General features: G+C 38.4%; 1 protein-coding gene across 2 annotated transcripts in view; it reads right to left on the bottom strand.

Moving 5' to 3' along the window:
• The window catches only part of AK5 (adenylate kinase 5), a 98,369-nt gene that overhangs the window by 63,002 nt on the left and 13,192 nt on the right, over positions 1 to 22,175 (bottom strand). The window contains exons 1-6 of one of the 2 annotated variants that reach the window (XM_030953964.1): positions 19,529 to 19,837; positions 17,640 to 17,826; positions 16,498 to 16,665; positions 10,880 to 11,049; positions 10,647 to 10,760; positions 91 to 282 (exon numbers count right to left, since the gene is read on the bottom strand). In XM_030953964.1, the coding sequence (XP_030809824.1) occupies positions 91 to 282; positions 10,647 to 10,760; positions 10,880 to 11,049; positions 16,498 to 16,665; positions 17,640 to 17,826; positions 19,529 to 19,588 (891 nt within the window). In that variant the 5' untranslated portion in view covers positions 19,589 to 19,837. Of the gene's footprint in view, positions 1 to 90; positions 283 to 10,646; positions 10,761 to 10,879; positions 11,050 to 16,497; positions 16,666 to 17,639; positions 17,827 to 19,528; positions 19,838 to 22,175 lie in introns of those variants that run through there. The other variant, XM_030953965.1, reaches the window with a different exon arrangement.

The following is a 22,175-nucleotide window of genomic DNA, read 5'->3' as shown; positions in this document are numbered from 1 at the left end:
CTCGTCTAGCCTGTCTTAAAGCAAAAGCTACAAGAATCCAAGTACAGCCACAACAATTAAGGTTTTGGAGATATACACTAAAGGACTTACTGTGATAATCAGCCCTTTTTCCTGGAAATATTTAACCAGTGGGATTGCATTCTGCTTGAAATTCATTAGTCTTCTTTGAGTGGCTTTCAGGTTATCATCAGGTCTCCCTTGCTGCTCTGCACGCTTCAGTAACCTTTCTTTCAGCCTTTGACTGGAACATGCCAGAAACACCACCAAATCTGGGGTGCAGATCTGTGGAAAGAGTAATTCAAGAAGTCTGATTAAGTTGATTATTCAGCACTACAGGACTCAGCAATTCCATTATTATCTGAGGCTCAGATATGTTACATTTGAGTAAGTTAGAACTTGATGTAGTCATTAATTTTCTGTTGGTTTTATTACGGAAAGTTTGTAAGTTTAAGGAGGGGCTTGTTGATCTGATGTGGAGGTTAGTCAACTTGTTTCACCTGATATGTAAGGAAAAAGTTTAATGAAAAAATTTTACTTCACAGCAAAAAACCTTCTCTACGCTATGTTTATCATCTGCATCACCAGAAGTCTCCCCTACCTAAAATTTTTTTGAAAGAGCAAAATATAGATGTCTCATACTCTGCAGGAAAATGGATGCATGGTTTCCATCTGGAAACTCTTTAAGTAAGGTAGTATTTAAAATCCAGCAGCCACTGTGAAGCTAACTGATGGTAAGAACCAGGTAAAAACAGACCTGTTCCAAGAGCCACAGTTTCTTATAACACTTTATCTATTTCTCTAAATCTCTCTAAAGCTTCAGTGCACTTTTCAAGAGGTTGGGTGGGACAGCCAGAAGGGTTTTAATTTCCCCTGTCCTTTTCGGTCTGTGTGGTGAGCACTGGTATGTGTCACACCCATCCCTGCACTGTGGTTCAGGAAGTAAAGCCTTGCAGCAATGAAATAAAGAAAAATTTTTGAACTCTAGCTCTTTCCTAGTTAAATCTTCTTTATAAGCTGCTATCAAACATTTAAAGAAGAGCTATCTCTGGTACTTGATGTGGGGAAAGCAGTGATGGACGCGCTTTCTTAGGAATACGGCTAAATGTTCACAGGCAATCTTTGGAGGTCACTGCTACTTAGTACCTATGGTGAAAAAACAGAAACCTCCACTATCCTCAGAAATCTCCACACATCTGTTAAATACTTCCAAGGATGGTGACTCAATCATTTACCTGTTCCAATGCTTGACAATTCTTTCCATAAAGCAATTTTTCCTAATATTCCATCTAAGACACCCGAACTTGCAGGATTTTTACAATATGGCTATAAATGTATATAGACTTTATTCATAACATCTGATTTTGTTCTTTCCTCCATCTGTCATTTCCAAAGACATCTACATCTCCTTGAAGTTTTCACTAGCTTAGTGCTGTCTTTTAAAACATATTAGAATTCTCTGTAAGAAGCATTTAAGATGAAAACAAACAGTTCAAGTTTTTATCTGATTACAGATTAGAAAGGATTTATTTTTTCTCACATACAAGCACAAAGTCATTTCTGCTGTTTTTACTTACCCGAAGAAAAAAGTTCATACTCTAATTTTAAACTAAAAAACCAGTGGCTTCCTATTCTTGAAATGACATAATTTTGTTACAATGCAAACAATGGTGGATGCTCAAGACTGTTAAACAGATATTTTTCTCATTAAGTTTTCTATCTACAGAATAATGTTGTCTTTGTTCATCTTGATGCAATGTAAATTTGAAAGTCAAATTTGAGCTATACACCAGTATCACAAAAATATCTACATGTATTCTAATTGCTACAGTGTAAATAATAACTGATTTATATCTTTATGTTAATTATATAGTTGTTATAATATATTGTTATTGAGGGCCAGAACAAACCAATTAATATTCTGAATGCTCTCTCTGCCTTGGTCTCTCTACCCAGGGATGTTAAATTGCATCAAGACAATCATATTTCTAGCCTGAATAGTCAAAACTTCCTATGTGGACAATCTGGAAAACTAGTAATTAAGTTTAAAAAACAATCCCACCTAAGCTAGGTTTCTGTCATTTGAGAGAATACAACATGAAGTATGGTCTGGCCTTTTTTACTGTGAAGCTGAGTACAAAAAGGTTCTTAGGAAGTCAAAAGAAACCAATACAACTTCTCCAGCCTTAGGTGGTGGTCATTAGCCTTTACAAATGAGGCTGCTGACAGAGTAGCATATGGATGTGAGGAAGCTGAAAGTGGTGAAAAAGCAGAGCCATATTCAAACAGTAAAGGACAGTCTGAAAAGCAGCACTATCAAGAAAGATGGTGGCCTCTTTATCATTACAGAAAATTAAATAGGATTTAAATGAAAATCAAATTATTTTTTACGCACATTGTAGATGATTGGAGACATGAGCACACAAACTACAAAGGCAATAGTTCTGGTAATTATTTATGAGTATCTATTAGATTTTGAAACAATTAACCTTATAACCTGTTTTTTTAAAATAATTCCCAGTGGGAAAGAAGCTCTCTCCTACTTCTATCACATACACCTCAACGTCAACAAAACAAGGGTAACTTTCCCTTCCCTTTTCAGATTATCGTAAACAGAGTTATTCTGTTCATGGAATGAATTAATTATGAAAGTTAATTTTACTGCTATAGAATAGCTTTGAGGCACATAATTATTCACATGAAACTCTGTGAAATAAGTTTCTGTGTTAGACTTTCATGCAATATGGACATTATTAAAAGTAGCTTGGTTAAATTAAGGTTGCTTCACTAGTAATAGAAAAATAAGGAGGAATTTAGAAATTCAAAAAGCATACAGTACTAAAAAAACCAAATTATGACACAGACAGGTTCTGAAAGAAAATGCTACAGATTTCAAAGCCTGTTAGTTATGGAACCCTGTCTGATGAAAGGGAATGGCTGATGTACCTTGCAGCAGACTGAGCACAGAGACATCTCAACTCCCTGTGTGGATATCCAGCTGATTGAAGCTTCCTAACACACATTACACAGGGATTCAGAAATTACAACTGGCAATCAAGGATCTAGTAAAGTGGAGGACAAAAGGATTTCATACAAGTGAGTAATTTTATTCAGAATTTCAATTTCTGTGTATCCTAATAATAGTGGCAGGAAGATGGCAAGAAATCTTCCGATGTTTGAAGCCATAGCTGGCCTCACTTTCAATGCTCAGCGCTTCAGGACAGCACCCACCCCGGCTGTGAAGTGATACCAGACCTCCCCAAGTGCAGGGCTGGAGCTTTTGTGCACCGCAAGACTTCACATACAGCATCAAATCTTACAGGGAGTACCTAAGATAAAGAGACCACTCATGAAATTATCGGCCTGAAGGAAGAGGGTCTCCTTCTGTCTCGCACAAACATGAGACTGCAGCTTATCACAATCAATCTCAGTTCTCTAAAGAAACGTCCCACAGGAAGGGAAGGATCTGAGTGCCACCATGGCTCCATCAGGTGTGCAAGTTCTCTCCAGTCTGCTTTTAGTTCCCACAAACTGCACTGGCTGCAGAAGTCACTTACTGTTTAAGAAAACAGGAAAACACACCCTGGGCACACTGGGCTTAATTTCTTTCTTTTTTTTTTCTAATTGTACATTGAAGATAGTAACAAGGTATGACTTGGACAATTCATTAATTAGGCTTAATTATCTCCTTTTGCTTTTGAAAATGGAATGTTATCTACAGAATTTGAGTACTGTTGTTGTTCTCTATTTTTTTACAACAGCAATAATACAAAAGACACTATCACAGGTACTAAGATTACCTTTTTTCTGACACTGTGCATTTTTTAATCTGAAATACACTTCATTCACAGAAATAAAATGTCAATGAAAACAATGCTTTAAAATTCGCAGTTCAAGAAACCTAGTTTCAAATGAAGTATTATCAAAAAGATTTTTTTGAAGTGTAAAAAAAAGTAATTCAAGCATATTTGAGGTAGGATGTCAAAACAGAATCTGATTACAAGATGTCTCTATGAATTCAACTTTTACCTGCAGAATATGCATCTTTATCATCAGGAAGCAGTTGAAAACCATGTAAGAAACACAAGGTGCGCAAAAGGGTAACATCTGTCCTGTATACGTAGGCATACAGACCTAATGGCACTTAATGTTATTATTTCTCCTACATGCATTTACGTACATTTACATTACATTACATGTACATTTACATTACATGCATTTCAGGATACACCCTTGAAATGCTATTGATATTTCACTCCTGTTCTCATGAACCACTTTGCTTCCACTTACCTCAACTGTATCTGCCTGCAAGACATGCTTATAAATACTTCTAGCTGCAATGTAACAGAGTAGAGTGAATATATGGACATCTGGGATTACTTCTCTAGAAACATATCTATTCTTCTATGTAAATATGAGTATAAATTGCTTTTTTTCTAAGAAAAGAGAAGGGGTTTTATGACTCACTTGAAAATAAACCCATTTTTCAAACTCACAACTGTTGTTGAGTGTTATGGCTGGGGAATAAGTTTTGTTCTGAGACTCAGCTTGTAGAAAAGTTGTACAGAACCAACACAGACAGAAGAGTTGGGTTCCTTCATGCTGATTTCCCCCAGTACACACATCCTGTGCTCAAGGCAGAGGGTTTTATTCATGTCCAGCAATGCATGTGAGGTAGCACTGTGGGGCTCAGGGAAGGGAATTTGACTACTTACTAACTGGAACTCTGCTGAAGGGAGAATCTTTGCCTATGGGAACAGACAGGTTTCTAGTTATTCATTTTAAATGAGATGAAGAGCATATGGCATCAACTCAGAATAAAACTGGTGGGTACATCCTCTCATTTTTTAGAATCATATTTACTAGTAAGTAAATCCTACTCTCTTTGAGTCTGAATCTCCTTCCTAAACTGGAACCAGGAGTAAATTGAGAGTAATTCTATGCAAGTTGATGGCGTTATTGACATTAAGCAGTATAAGTGGAAAGATGCTCTCTTTTCTCTGGGGATATTTTCTACATCTCCTCTTGTTAGTGAGAATAGTGTGGTTGTTTGCTAGAAATTAGATGATTACACTCTCTCTCATTATTCCTTGTTAGGCAAAAGATGAAAATACTCTGTTTCTTAATTCCTGGTATGTTCTACTGGATACTCCTGAGAAAACTGACAGCTCATGAACAATTGCCATTAATTTAACAGTGCATTTTATTCTTGTTGGTAAAGGTTACTAGCAAGCTGGTTTATGTCCTTTGTATGTGTGCTCTCCCTTGTAATTACTTATTTGCTTTTTATAGTTCCATCTTTGCTGGGTTGTTAGACCATTTGCATAGTTTTTTCCTGGTTTAGAAATGCAAAATCATGAATCATGTTGTCAAATAATGAATCCTGCTGATAGAATCTGTTTCTGGTAGCTTCTTTTGAACCATATTCATACTGCTCAGAAAATAAGTTTCCAGCAAATTGCCTAGAGTATGTAATTAGGCCGACTGGTGTCTTTGGGAACAAGTGATTCAGCTTTCCACCTGTGTCAGGCAGCTAACTAATAAAAATCCCTATCTGTTAACACAAATGCTAGTGATACTAAGAAAGGACTGTGAAGCAGACCTCTGGGTACGTATTCAGTAGGGGATTGTACCTGGATCAGTGAAGCAGAGATCAGGGAAAATGGAGATAGAAGTTTAGGGGGAGAAGGAATAAAGATGACACATTTACCATGATACAGAAAAAATATCTTTACCAGAACAAAAACCTATTGCAAAAAACCAGGTCCTTTCCCCTTAAGAAGCTTTTCAGCAAGGTTGCATCCACCTCCCTGGTTGCTCTGGAGGCCACACTCTTGGCCAGGAACAGCAGGTTTTTTGTGAGAAGCTCTTTGCAGAGCTGGAGCTTGGCAGTCAGAGCCTCAGGCAGCTGCCACACACACCTGCGTCAAACCTGGAGGGCACTGCGGGCATCGCTTCTGCCTGGAGGTCTAAGTGTCAGCCTGGGAGGAACAGGACTGCTCTCCTCAGCCTCTGAGAGTCCCCAGGCATTTCTCACCATCCTATATTGTGTCACCTACACACTTACTTCCACTTTACCAGACTTATTCTTGTAATAATTTTCCTAAAGAATATACCTGAGACTTATAAATTAACTCAGATCACAGCCAAGATGAGCAGGTATTCACTGGAGGTATATGCATTTATGAATATTCCTAAGAGCATTTTAAACAAAGAATCTAATAAAATTTATTGCCTCTGTTTATTATTTAAATTAAGATTTTACTCAAATATAGTCTTGTCACCGTGGCCATATAAGACAAAACATTTTTTTAAAATAATTTCTACAAAAATAGATTTCCTCTTTTATCAAGCAATTGAATTACATTCATTAATGAACATCCATTGGTTCTAATACCTGTTCTACATTTATTTCGCTATTAACAAAAATTACAGTGAGTATATATTAAGCAAACTACATCTGTACTTACTCTATTGATACTAACAAAGAAGGAAGCTACATATGAATGACTGGAAGTAGTGGAAAAAAACAAACCAAAGCAATAATTGAAATTAACTGTAAAATACAGTTAATTGTTTCTCCCGGGAAGGATAAAAACCATGCGAGAGATTACACAGAAAGTCAAACTGCAATTTCTTGACAAGCCATTGGAGTTCAATACACCAGTCAGAGGCATTTTATTGCAGCATTGCAGGACAGAAGATATTTAACATGCTTCAGCATGCTGGAACCACAGGTGACTCGCTGAATTTCAAGATGACAGGTTAATGGTAAATAAACCATTTTCTTCTTGGCATTTTCAAGTGTGTCCTTGAAACCTAAACACCTTTCCGCTATTTGCACTCAGCAGAGATCATGGATACCTATGAAATTTGTGGGTTAGGATAGCTTTATGCCTAGGCTCAAAGTCTAAATACATCAGTATTAAATCTGCACTGCTATGCAGAAGGAGTTCAAACTGAGAAAAATATAGAAATTATCATATATTTAAAAGGAATATATAAAATGGAAGTCCTGCTTGTTTTTAAGACATTAAAATTCATGTGTTATTTTTTTCCCTACAACTGTGACTGCTTGGAACTTCACAGCTTTATTAAAAGTACCCCTATCAAAAGTATTGGCAGTATCAACTCTGCTCTTTGGAAATAAGAAATGAGAGGGTCAGGACTTGGCAACAATCCCAGACTTCCAATAAGAGGAATTTACTTATTAAACTCAAAGAGAAAAATACAGGACTTCAACTTGGTTAAAAAGTTCAAAGAAAACTGAGATAAACTTAAAGAATACTGCAGTGCTCACGGCTGAGTTCTTCCAGGCTGCAGGAAGGCTGCAATGAGCAGCTGAGCATTCAGAAATGGAGCTGGTGTAAGTGACCACAATGGCCAATGTGCTGCTGGCTGGTGAGCACTGCTGAAACTCTGAAAACATCATTGATGCTGTCTTAAAAACTTCTTTGCTGCTCAAAAAACGTGGATGACAGGAACAGTATTATTAACAAAATTCAGTTGAAAAGAAGGAGAGAAAAGCTTAAATTCAAATATAAAATTCCTCTGATGTGTAAAGTGCTTTCTAATGCACTTATTCCAGACTGACATTACTGCATGGAAGCAGTGTTTGTTACTTCTGGTTTCTAGATCTGAACAGAAAGAGAAATACTGTGTGTGCTGCAAATGATACATTGCTTTATTTTAGGCACTTTAGTCACTGAGATGCAACGTGTTTTAATACAATTCTGCCTAGCAACATGTTGAGAACTTACTGTCCACATGAGAGTCTGGCAACATAATAAGGAAGAAATCATCATCTTTTAGCTATACCTATGTATGGGAATGTTAGCATAAGTTGGTTTGCTTTGACTAGTTTACTAAAAATAACATTTTTTCCCAGAGAAAAGTTCAGCTTCTGGATTAGTCAAAGGGATAAAAATGTCCTGGTAGTACCAAGAGCAATTGCAAGCGAAGTTTAACAAGCAGTTTGTTATCATGATGCATTTCTATAACAGAATGTTATACAGGACAGGTTCTGTAACTACAGCTCAGACATACATGTATTCATTTGATTTTTCCACAAGATGAAGAGATTATGAAAGCCCAATGTCAAGTTTTAGTAACAGCTCTGTGAGCCATAAGACTGAAGGAAGTAATTTTGCATAAATTATTTGTTTCTTTAAAGAAGACTGCAAACATAGCAGAGTTACATTCTACATGTGCTTTCAAGAGAAACCAGGCACCTCAGCTGTCCTTTTCTTCTTCTGCTACCCCCCACAATTCATTTTTGGTATTACTACCTATATTCTTGGAGTTTGCGTTTGTGTAAACAATGGTAAAGAATTCATATGTGTCACATAAATTTTTCTGCTGTTTTCAGGTACATAAGCATTTGAGACATAATGGTCTCAAAAGGACCATCTGCAGGAATAAGTATTTGCTGATGACAAAGCTAGTGATAGAAATTAGAATTAATTCTTTTTCAAAACTTCTTATCAACAGATCTCAGTGTTCTACAGGGAATGTCTTTGTAAGAATGTGGCACAGGTGCAATTTGCATTTTGTGGGATTTCACCATTTTCTTCAAAGGATGTTCCATTGCTTAGTAGATCTAATTAAAATTGTCTTACTAGTTAATCAAAATTTTCTTTGCTGAAATTTCAACACATTATTTCTCACTTTGTCACTTTTGGCTAATGAGAACAATCCTTCTACACAGTGCTAGAAAGAAAGCTGTAACATTTCTCGGCTGTGGAAAACTCCCTACTATCTCTAATTGCAGACCTAGACAAATTATCACAACAGTTAATTACTGAATTCTCCACAACTCAATTGCACTTCCTATTGAGGAACCTCTGAGTGCCTGGAAAATGTTTGCATGCTTCACATAAATTACCTGACATGCCATGGGTGACTGTGAGCCTGTGAAGGATGATCAGTACCATAACTGCTGATAGCCCCTTTTCCTTAACACAAAACCTTCTGACCAAGGTGTGTAGCATCAGGGCTTACTAAACTGAGAATTTTAAAGCAACAAGTATATTTTATTTCTTTAAAATATAAATCCAAGATAAAGCACTGAATATATCTCACTGGAGATGTTGATATAGGATTGAATGTTGAAATACATATAGCTTTTGTACATTTATTTCCATGGCCTCACATGTGTTCATATTACAGGTCAACTGCAAAGAAAGATGGAAATAGGGGAGTCTGAACAGACAGCCTATGCTCCTGTAAAAGGCCTGGAATTCCTTCTTTCCTGTACTTTTTTAGAACAGGTAAGATTGAAAGGTGTTCCTATATGAAGTGCTCCTGGACTTTTTGAAAGACTTAGTGGTTTATTTTTCAGGTAGAATCAGGCTTTGAGGAGTCTGATTTACAAATCCCAACTGACTGAAAATGAAGGAACTCTTTGTGACTATAATCAAGTGTTATTTAACTGGTTTTCCTTTCCTTAATTTGAGTCTAGGATACTTAATTCCTCTCACTTCCTCCAGTTTCATATCCCCCATTCTTTCATCAAAAACAACATCAGCATAAAATTATGCCACCAAGAAATGCTCTTAATACTATCACACTGGACAAAAAAAAAATGACACAAGGAAATGATCATTAAGTCTACATTTCTGCTGTTTAACTTCTAAAACAGTCAATCTTCCCTTTTGTTAATTATAAGGCGATAGAGCTGGCAGTAACTGCTATTTCCTGTAATAACTATTTTGTCTGTTTCCTTTAATTTCCTCAATTCAGTTTTCTAAATTTTGCCCAGAATAATACCTTATAAAGCGCATTAATGAAATGCCTCATTAGCTGCTTTGTTTTGTTACTTCTGCCTTGGTAATGCCACTAAGAATTCTAAGTACAGAAACAGCAGTAGACCAGCAATTGCGAAAGACTTTGAAACATTCTGCTTGTAGGCACTCTAAGAATTTAGCTCTGAAACTGCAACCTCTTCTTGTGACCATAACTGTTATGTTAGCAGCACTTGATCAGAAAATGACATCAACTGTTTGTTTTTCCACCGAATTAAAGTAGTTTTAGATTAGTTTAAAATACACACGTGAAAACAACATGTCAATAGTACTCAGGAATACAGTTTTAGCTGACTAAACCTTGGAATTGTAGTTTAGAATAACCACAATGATCTTATTTTCTTAAAAAAAGCACACTTTCTGGTTTACAAAAGCTTGCAAAGCATGGGTAGTTTTAGCCTTTTTTAAATTCATCTTTTCAATGCCCTGTAATAGACTTGACACTAAAAACACTGTGAAGACATGCATTGCTTTAAGTATGTTTCTCTAAATGGAGATTATGTTGAACAAATAGATATGGAAATATAATATTTTTCCACTTTCAAAATCATTAAGATACAGAAAATACTCACTATTAGATTTCATGTGTTTTTCTTCTTCATCTTGAGAGGACTTTCATTATAAGACAAAAGTCTTGGATTCTTGGTTATATTAGCACATTGTCTTTTTACAAAATAGTTTGTCTTCAGACAACAGGACATAACATAACATAAATCTTTTGTCAACCTGTAATTATGCAAAGATTTCAAGAGCAATGCTTTTTCTTGGAATCTGACCAATTATTTCAACAAATTTAACTGTTGTAGAGATGTGTAAGTTATTTTAAGAATAAAAACAATCTCTTACTTGGTCCTCAAAGGAGATTGCCTGGGCAACATCTCTGGGAAATCCATCAATCACTATCCCCTCTTCATCAGGGATCTGCATTAATCTCTGCTTTATCTCAGTGATGGTTGTTTCCTTTCACAGAGAAAATAAATTAGTTATTTAATATCATAAAGGAACGTTTCTTGATGGTGCACATTACTACAAGATGTATTAACCCTTGAAAGTAAATATGAACATAGGAAACACTGTACCTGAGGAGCCAGTTCTCCAGTAGTAATTATTTTGGCAATTAGGCTCCATTTTCTATTGCTGCTTGTGCTGTGGATTTTCTTCCTTAACAATTCACCAACTGATATGTAGTTAAATCCATAACGTTCTGCTATTTTCAGACTCTGTGTCCCTTTACCACTTCCTGGGCCACCTAGTGTGAATCATAAGCAAAACATTAAATTAACCTTTCATCAGAAGTACCCCATCACAGGCGAAATCTTTTCTATTGGCACCAATTTACCAAGCATTATTAGAGTAAACCTCACAGTGGCATGACCTGTGACCAACTATGTGTCTTATCTATTGGATCATAAACATAACAGTTTGTAAAGTGAAATTTTCTAAAAGAATACAAATCCACTTCCAAAATAAAAATAAGTCCTGTTGGAGGTTGACCTCCATTCCTGGAATGGAGTTTTTCTTGATCCACAGTAGAGGAGCAGACAAATTAACTATTTCCTTCTTAAGCTCTATGAATCCAGAGACAGAGCCAGATAGTCTGAAGTGCATTCATGTCAGAAAGAATCATACTTGGTTAAATAAGCCAATTAAATCAATGAACTAGTCATGAAATGGAACTAATAAAATCTGCTCCTAAATATGTTTGCAAGAGCTTCTGAGGTTTCCTTATTTTAAAAAAAAAATCATCTGAGATGTTTCCATAGTGATTTGGTGTAAGGACTTTTATTGAACCATGCAATACCAGCTTTTGGTATTGATGCTTGAAGCATCTGACAGAGAAGAAATTAGGTTCAGCTTGCTAGACAACTTGAAGAATAAAGAGACCCTTCAATATATACAGCCCAGGCAGAAAGGGTATCAAAATCACTGAAAACAGCTATGTTACATAGCAGGGGAAGCTGCAGGAAAGGTGAGCTGGACAGCAGCAGCAAGAATGCATGTAAAACAATCAGAACATGTCTGAACTAAAAGGACATGTTATGATGTGACAAGCAGAAAATCTGGAATTCAATATTTAAAACTAGGAAATTGTTTTTATAAAAATAAATATTTATGTGTAGAAAAATGTATCATACTAAAGAGTATAACAAAGCAAACCAAAACCATATGTTTTGATAATAATACCAATCCTAAGTAGCTATAGTTTTGGGGATTCTTTGTGAGAACACTGAATTTTATTTCAACAGAAAAAGAATCAAGATTTATTAAAAATATACTTTTTTATTAATTTAAAAAATACAGCAATGCAATGAAAGTAAATCTGAATACACTGAGCTTCTTGTTAGTAATCATGTAACTCTTTTTTTATTATCTGTATTATTGCCATAGATAGCTTTTAAGCATTTTTATAACAAATACAGTTCTGGCTGCAGGAGAAGCTTTACAGCATTTGTACACGTATGCTTAGGGCAGTCTCTGTAACCAGGCTCCAAGCTGCACCCCAATATCACTGTCACACAGCTTTTAGTGTCACCAGCAGTGGCCTGGAGCTCTCTGTGCCCCAATGCTGTGATGCTGATGCTGCATCTGCCCTTTGGAACAAAGACCAGGAGGCATTTCAAGAGTGCACAGAGAATTGCGCCTGTTGTTATCATGTTCCCATACCCTGCCCACAGTTTAGTTATGCCCTGGGGAAAAAAACCAGTTTTTTCATTATCCAATTGGTTTAAACGGTGTTTCTACAAGCATTTATCTGTAACATCCAACTAGACAACACAGCTACAGAGGTTCATAAAACATACATGTACAAAATGAAAGAAAAACTGTATCTTATATAGTAAGATCACAACTGAAAAATCTTTTCTTTCATTCAGTTCACTTGGTGTTTCTGTTGTAAAAAGACATAAGTTTCTCTCTTCTTTCAGCAGATTACAGCTACTTAGGTTCTACAGCTATTCTTCCATTTCAGTAATTCCAGGTGATCTATATGGGCTTAGTTTTTTCAGCTTGGACTCTCTCATAGACAGCTTAGCTATCTATCCTCTTAGAATAAAGAATGTTCTCCTTCTGTAGGTACACAAGCATCTGATACAGTAGGAATCATCTTCTCTCATCTTCTCCACTGAAGTGGCTATAAAGCACTTCTGCTCTAGTTCCCCCTGCTCCCTTTCATGCTCAGCCTTCCCCATGAAAAATGCATTTCACTGAACCTTACAAGTTTGGAAAGACATGTTGCACCCAGCAACAATAAAAATGCAAAACATAGGCAATGTGCAGAAAATTTAAAAATTGGAAACAAGGAAAATAGTGCTCGTGCTCCAACACAGATACAAAAGGTGGCAGAAAACCAGAACTGATACCTGATAAAACATCAGTCTGTAATAGTATAAAATAGCTAAAAAAAACCATGTTTGAAACAAGTAGATAGACGTCACACTTCTGTTAGGGAGAGCTTTGCTTTGCCAGTAAAGAGAAACCAAAAAACAAAACAAAACAAAACAAAGTGTAGCTCAGCACTTCTGTACTTTCAATCTGAATTGCAATCAGAAAATAGCTAATAAAGTGTTTGGTTTAATATTCATAAACTTCTAACACATTTTGCTTCTATCAATCCAAACACATCCCAAACACATAATCCAAATCAATCCAAACACATAATATCAGGATGGTATTATCTGTTTACAATCTGAGGGGAAACATTCAGGTAACAAAATAAGGGAGAAGTGATAGGACAAAATTACTCCCCACAGCAGATTATAATTTATCATACTATGTATCTATTCCTGACTCTTTGATAAATCACTGACAAGCTGTTCACAAGAAAGAAAAATCAAATCCCTTTCATTTTTTATTCTTTTTACTTATTCTGAGGTAGGTTACTCAAGCAAAATATGATTATTTTACATATTTCTAGAAGATGTCTAGACTAGGGAACACTTGTTGCATCTAAAATTATGTTTCCTAACAGGTTTCAAGTAAAGATTTGTGTGCCCAAAAGTGTTATTAAAGCAATTGTTTTAATCTAATTTTGTTCATTACTTCAACTTTGCATCTATTATTGTAAATTCAGAATTAATTCAACTAAGAGTAAAATTTCTGAAAATACTTCTTCCTTTAAAATCTGACTGTGGACTAGATTTAACAAATCAATAGGCAGCTGCCTGCTGACAGCACTTTATTTGATCTAGCCCTTACACCTTGATCTCAAAGGAAGGTGTATTCTTTTAATATTAAGTAATATATTGAAGAAAGTGCAGCTTAAAAACATACTCAACTAAGGTGCTAATGACACCAGATAATTAATATTTTAAGATCTCTAAATTCAAGCTATACTAACAGTACAAATTTGTTTCTTAAAAGTATATTAGGAAGCACATTTTTAAACACAATCTCATTCACTAGTGTTATAATGCCTTAGAAACTTAATTTTTCCATTGATTCAGATGAGTGCCCTCCTGGCTGGTTCCATCTGATTTTTCTGAAATCCAGTCATATGCTCACTATGTAGCTTTAAAGCTTTTTCTTTCACCAGAGGTTTCTTCTGCAAACCCAGAAAAAGAACAAAGTGCCCACCTTTGTAAGTGATTCTCTTCAGCCCTGGAGCTACCTGGTTCATTATAAGGATGACAGATTTCATAAAGCAAAGAAGTTGTAAAAACCTTTATGGAAGCATTAAAAAGATCTTGAGCTAATGCATTAATAAAGAAAAGTTCATCGAATATGTGAAGCAGAAGACAGACAGGTCCTTAACTTCATTTCTGTCCCTAATGGTGACTGGGACCAGCACCACCTGAGCAAGGCAGGATGATTAGTTATCTCTAATTAGACAGAAATACATTACTTCACTGATTTTTTTTTTGTTGGCATTAGATGCAAACTGAAAATATGCAACACATTTTTTGTGTCCAATATCTCTTGAAATGAACGGTATACTTTTTTTTCTCTTTTATTCAGTTACTTTTTCCAACATGTGTTTTTATGCGCTTTCTCAATAGAAAGTTGAATTTGGGAGAAATTGCCTTGATACTGTACAAAAATGGACAATAGCTTCTAAGCTACATAGAGTATTGTGTTTCTATCAGATCACACTGTAATAGATTCAGAGAAACTCAGTGGGAATATAAACCTGAAATAGCCTTTGTGGAATGTTTACAACGTTCCCTATATAAATGGGAGAAAAGAAAAGCTCTGTAAAATCCATGGTCTGTTCACTGCATGCTGGTGTTCAAGGATTTCACTTCAAATACACCCGCACTCAGTTCCAGAGGTGAAAGCCAATCTCTCTTTATCTCACTTAAATCAAACCTTCATTCATCACTCTCCTGCAATTGAGCTACATAGATTTCAATGCATTAAGAGCCTTCTGTGATCACTGAAAAGGAGCCAGTTATTCTCCTTTATGAAAAGGAAGGGTAGCTAATTAATTAAGATGAAAGAAAGGTATGTGTTATTTCTCCACCTAATTGCAATCTTCACATTTCAGCAATACATAGACAGATTTGCATATTGAAATCTGTAACCCTGAAACAAAAGATTAAGAAAATTCAAATGCCTTGAGCAATTGCCTTGGTGTACCACAGATACTTAAAAAATGCCTGGTCTTCTGTTTCCAATCTATTCCAATGTCTTGTTTCTGAGAGCTGCTGGATGCAGAGCCTAGAGGACATGCTGCTCCTAGAGTTTCCATTCTGTAGTACAGAGAAGACATTTCTGTTCCCTTTTATTATACTACATATATTCTCTGTTATGGAAGCAGTATCTCTCTTTATTATGAATAAAGCTTTATACACTAAAAATGTAATTCTCCATCACTGGGCACCTGTGCTGTAACTCTTTAAGCCATCCAGAGAATCAGATAATTAGGCCTGGTGGTAACATTTCTAAAGACAACTACCTAGCTGATAAGGAAACTGATGCAAAGAACTTAAATTCATGAAGAGAAAAAAATATTGATTTACACTTAACCTGCAGCTATTTTTTAATAACCTATGCTTGTCTGAGGCTGGAAAGTATGAGCTGCTTAGAAAGAACACTAAACAGCTCACAAGAGAGACCTCTGGGAGAGAGCACAATTAACTAATGTGAACTGAGTGCTCACTCTCTGTGAAGCTGGAACAGGATTCATTCGCCAAATGGGCCTGAGGATTAATTTACCAATGCAATGAACTAGTGACAGTGTCACTCCAACTGAGCATACCAATCATTTGACAAGGGTCTAAGTATAGAGGACAATAGTTCTCTATTACCTTTTTGAGCTGGTTTACACAATATTTTAGAATATCCCATTTTTGTGATCAGCTTTGAGTATGTCTGAGTGTTTTAGCTCAATCTCGAGCATGATTTGGAAGAACACTTTTTTCACATGGTGCTGCTGCCTTGAAATGCATGAACCAGGTTTAGATAAGATGAGATCAAACTGGCAGATGTGCTCATAAGAAAATCATGAGCTCTCCAGCTGCTAAGAGGCATCCAGTTTACAGAGCACGAGTGCAGGTGCTTGCTGTGACCCCTAAAATTCTTACAGTGGGAATGCCATGTCCAGCACTAACAATTTCACACTCTTAATTGACCTGCACCACTTGCTATGGCAGATGGAAAAAATGTATTTAAATTCATATAAGCATTCAATGTATTTGCAGTACAAATCAAAAGGCAAAGCAGAAGTGACAAAATCTTGTCAAAATGACTGCCTTCATACCTATGACAAGAATAATTTTTGGTCGAGGTCTTGCAGGGTCAAACACATCGTACTCCTCAATTAGCTCAGCCGTTTCAGAAAGGTCAGTGTCACTTTCTATGGAGAACTGTTGGATTGGAGGCAGCCGGTCGTAGCGTCGGTAGGGGAAGTTAGAGTTATCAGGCATCACTGTAAAATAGTAAGATAAACTGGGAATTGTGGAAATAGGCAGAAAACTCAAAATCTGTTCTGTACACAGATTTAAATAAGTATCATACATAAAGAATAAATATATCATAATTTTACATTGTGTTTGCTGTTGCTATATTTTTGGCCTCTAAATAACCAATTTATTAAATCACAACCACCCAGAGTCAGTTTTCTCTGGTGTATGTTTTCAAGCACATCAGGTTTTCTATGAACATCTGCCTGTAGCACCCAGAGTTCAGCAGGGGCCTCTGAGAAGAAAAGCTTTATATTGTGCAGATAGCCTCTACTATTAAGCAGGACGCTTTTAGTGATACATGTTGTACACAGAGATAGAGACAGTATTCTTGCTGATTATCTTCATGAAATGTTGGATGGCAAGGAAAAATAACTATGGCAACTGAAAGACAAGCTAATTACTCTTTTTTAACATTACAAATAAAATAATTACAGGTATTGGTATGACATCTGCTTAGATTTTATGAGATGCACTTTTTTCTAAGAGTTTATAATTTATATTTTATTTAGTAAATTAGCATACAGCTCCAATGTAAAATAGAAAAGCACGTAATGTAACTGCACTGAAGTTGGTGTGTATGTCATCCATAAGGACTGACTGAAAACACAAGCCAAGTTCACTGTGTCATATCTGCCCCATCTTTGCAAATGTTTTCGGTAGGATACAAAAAATCCCTCCACTGATGTGTTAAACATTTACTCAGCAAACATCTATCATTTGGCTGGAAAGTGATCACAATTTCCTCTCCTGCCTAGCATCCATTACGGCAGGAGAAAAACAAGTGCCAAAAAGCAAGAAAACAGAAATCTTGACTCCTTTGCCTACAGATAATCAGAATGAGGCATAATCTGCTATAGAAGTATAAAATAATTCAGTTGTGGATGTAAACCCATACATAGTTGAAGAAACAGAATAATTTTAAAATTTAATACATTACCATTCCTGAAAAAAGACCTCCGGGACTGTCCTCCATTGAGTGGAGGCAGGGTCTTCTTTTCTGGGCTGACAAAAGTGTCCCATTTCACTTTTTCTGGACCTCCAAGCTCTTTTACTTTCTGCAAACAGCTTTCCAAATATTCAATTGGGTCATCAGGTTTGTAACACATTAATCCATTCAACAGACTCTGAAATGTAAGATCAGAAACACAGACTGTAATGATAGATGCCAGGGAAGACCAAGCACCTTTACTTTGTCTTTTACTTTGTGCACAGAAATGCCACATTCCTTCATATTCAGACTCTCTGTTGCAATTCAATGTGTAAAAGTGAGGTGTGCAAAAAATCAAATTATTTTGGTTTGCCAGTGTCATAAAAATTACTAGCAAAGGAAGCTCATGGCTATGTCTTTATAGTGTTTGTTTGCACTAAAATAAAACCCGAAAATACCAAAAAATTCCTCTACATTTTTCTTAGAACTGTCGCTGGCAAGTATACACAGAGCAATGTGCAAGCTAGAGAGCCCCAAAATTTACATATCCTTTGTAGTCTTTGACATCACTAAAATGTATTTTTTCCTAAAGACCACTGCACCCACAAGTATCTCATCCATATTCTTGTCAACACTTACACAAGCAATGAAAAGAGGATTTTGAAAAACCATAGAAATACTCAAATATCACCTTGTTCAGATCTGGAAAAATACCCCACAACCCCAAAATTCATAGGTGTTTTCTGATTTAATTGATCACAGATTTCAAGCCATTAGCAATCCCCTTTCTACAGTATTAATTCTTCACTCATCATGCTCATGAGCATTGTGGGGGGTGTGAAAGAAAGACTGCCAGGCCCTCTTCTGACACATTTCCTTGACAAAGTGATACATAAGTCATCATCTCACCTCTCCACGAGACTGCTGCATCCAACCTTCCCTTAACAATGCATGTCTTTCTGGATGATTTCTGTTCTTTTTGCTTTTCCTAATTTTTGTGTGAATAAACTTGAGGGTCATAGTTGGTATTAATACTAAACATAAATAATGCCAATTCAGGATTTGATCAGTTGCTATCTACAGTTTATACAATAATTGATATTTACACACATTTGAGCTTATAAAATACGATACAATTTCTATGTATCCATGCCCTTACTAGAGTACTTAACAGATCACAGCAACTAACAGTGTATTTTTGCAGAAGATATGCACCAATTATTTAAAATCAGTAGCTCAAGCTTTGAGCTTCAACAGAAAACCAGTTTTGTCTGCATCTGTTGTTAAACCATTCACATTCTGTGTAATTAAAACATTCGCATTCGCCGTGTCCTGCAATTTTCAAAATATATAGAAAGACGTCTAGATTCAGCACAGGCAAGGGAAAATACCTATGTGTGCATGTTATATACAGATGACAGGATGTCTGATCCGGGAGGGAAAAAATCCACATTGCACAGAGAAGTAATTATCGGCCATTAGCAGCAGGTAACTTGTGGGGAGCTAAACAACACCTCACTAAACATTTGCGGCTCTTTTGTTCCCCCCTACCGCTGAAAGATGCCCCTCGCCCGCATTCCTCGGCGCTCCTTTGCCCGGCGGATACCCAAGTTCGCTGCCCGCCGGCGGCGGAGGGCGGGCGGCGGCCGCGGCGGGCGGAGGGGCGCGGCCGCGGGGGCTCCGCGGGGGGCGGCGGGCAGCGCTGCCCCGGCCCCGGCCCCCGGCCCCGGCCCCGCGGCGCCAGCGCCCACCGGCCCGGGCTGCGCTCCCCGCGCAGGCTACGCGAGCCTCCGGCTGCTCCGTCCTTCCAGCCACCTTCAGCCCTGCCCGCCGCGGGGTCCCAGCGCGGAGCATCCCCCGACGGGGAGGAAAACGCCTCCCCCCTGCGCCTCGCCTACCTCGAAAAGCTGCGGGATCTCCCTGCGGGCCAGATACTCCTTCGCCTCGCCGGCGCTCATTCCGCCACCGGGGCCGGGGGCGCCGGCGGGGCGGGTGGGCAGCCCGAGCCCCGCGCTGGGCTCGGCGCGGCGGTGCAATGCGGGAGCCTCGGCGAGGCTTCCGCGGGCGGAGGGAGGCAGGAGGGAGGCAGCCGCCCGCCTCCCGTGCCCGCTGCTCGGAGGGAGCGAGAGAGAGCACGTTTTCCCCCGGCGGGGAGCGAGAGCGTGCGCAGGCTGCCGGGGAAAGTTTCGGGGGGTGCCTGCGGTGAGGCGCCGAGCGGAGGCGGTCGGGGGCTGTGCCTGGCGCCGAGCCGCGGGCAGGCTGCCCCGGCAGCGAGCGGACCCGCTCCGCCGGCTGCGCGGGGAGCGGCGGCGGCAAGGGCTGGGCACCGGGGAGCGCAGGGGTGCTGGGAGCCTCCCGCTGTAACGCGGTCCCTGCCCTTGGCACGCTGTTCGGGCGTCTCGAGGAGCGAGACGTTTCATACACTTTGGGCTGGCAAAAAGCCACGAACTACGATCAGTCATGAGCATCTGTGATCGGCGAGTCACAGGAAGAGATCTGAAATGATCTCTGGTCTCGCCTTCTGTTCAAGGCAAGGACAGCTCTAGAGGTCAGACCAGGTTGCCCCAGGGCTTTATTCCGTCTCATCTTGCAAAACCTTCCAAGGGTGGCAACTGCAGAGCCTTTCTGGACAACCCATGCTGGTCTGGCCTCGACATGAAGAAGGGTTTTCTCCTATTCAGTTATCACCTCCCATGTCTCATTTTGTTCCTTGCCCACCATTGTGAAGAGCCCGGCTCCACTTTCATGGCGATCTCCTGTCCAGCCTTGGAGAGCTGCTATTATGTACCTCTAAGCCTGCCACAAGGCTGAACAAGCCCAGCTCCCTCTGCTCATCTTCAAGAACAAGTGCTCTCCATCCCTTAACCATCTTGGCTGTCCACTCAACTCAGAATCACAGAATATATTGAGTTCAACTTGTAAGTGAATGGTCTGTACAGGGATCAAATTCATTCCAGTTTGTTAACATCTCTCTTCTACTGGGGAGCCCAAAACCAGGTGCATCATTCTAGATGTACTCTGGGAGGTGTTAAGTAGGGGGTAGCTTCTGTGGTAACTCTGTGGCACACTGGAAGTCAGAGTAGAGTATTTCGGTTGCTAAAGTGTCCTATATCAAGTCTGATTTTCCAAATAGTTTTTAACTTTAATAGAATATCCTTGTATTTGTGCTGAGGCACACCCTAACACAAACAGGTTACATAACTGCAAGCTTATAAACAACACTGAACAACTGCTTTCTGTATGTACATCCCTATTTTTCAGACAGATAGGAAAATGGATAGGTCTTCTCCAGTGTCTTTTAAGAAGCTTCTCCCCGTTGTATATGATTTGTGGATCAATATCAGTTTGACAAGCTTCTCCCTCTCAGCTGCAACCATGTTCCTTGTTTTGCTGTTTCTGTAGTTGAACTCCCCTTGTTTTCCTCACCCCAGCCTCCAGCTTTTTATGCAGCTTTTTCTTTTTTTTCTCCCAGAGAAGCATCCAGTCCTTGTTCATTCCATGAACTGCTAAATTCTGCCCAGAAGGCAGTCCCATGATCTTCTAATGACAAATTGGACTGTTTGGTTTTCCAGGTCATCCAAATATTCCCAGCAACTACCACGTAAAGGGCAGCAACTGACATCCCTTCACAGCAACTGACTGATGGATGGCCCACAGAATCATAGAATGGTTTGGGTTGGAAGGGGCTTTAGAGATCATCTTGTTCTGACCCCCTGCCATGGGCAGGGATGCCGCTCGAAAGATGAGGCTGCTCAGGGCTCCATCCAACCTGGCCTTGGACACTTACAGGCTTGGGGCTCACAAAACTCTCTGGGCAAACGTGTTTCAGTGCAAAGCTGCTGGAAGACCATAGCTGAAGTGTCTCTGCAGTTTGGCTTCAGAGCCTTTCCAGCTCCAGTTTCTATCAATCCATTGGTGTCTACTTAGAGAAGATGGAGTCACTGAATTGACACTTCTCATATGTTCAAGTAAGACTTTGGTCTTCACTGAAGGGTTTAATCAGCATTCTGCAGTTTTTCTCATCCTCCCATAAAATCTGGATGTGGTTTTAACCCTACTTTCTTCTGCTAAAATTTTAATCCATCCAAATGTAAATTCATTGAAAAGCACATTGCCGTAATTTTTATTGAGTAAAATGAGTAGGCTCCAATGTCCTAATAAAAAGATATGAGACATAATTGCTTTTAAATTACCTTAAATGAAGGTTGACAAAAGGAAGATGGAATTAAATTAAATAGATATTTTCTTAAAATGAGGTCTTTGCTAAGGAGGGGTAATAGAAGATGGCATTCTATTTGGGAACACAGAGCTGTGTTTTTGGCATTTTGTGGGTGTAACTTTTTTTTGTTTGTTTCTTGATACAACAAAAAATTTATCTGTATTTATCATTGTCTTGGATAAATTCCATTTATAGGCTTTCAGAATATATATTTTTATATACTCAGCATTTATGGGTAAATTAGTATCTCATCCAATGTCCTGGTTTGGCAAGAGAAAAATATTTCCTTTCATATGTTTTCCATAGCATCTTCCTCAGGAATGTGA

This window comes from Camarhynchus parvulus, chromosome 8 (genome assembly GCF_901933205.1).
Source record: "Camarhynchus parvulus chromosome 8, STF_HiC, whole genome shotgun sequence".
Classification (NCBI taxonomy): domain Eukaryota; kingdom Metazoa; phylum Chordata; class Aves; order Passeriformes; family Thraupidae; genus Camarhynchus; species Camarhynchus parvulus.
This window is presented reverse-complemented; position numbering and strand designations above follow the sequence as displayed.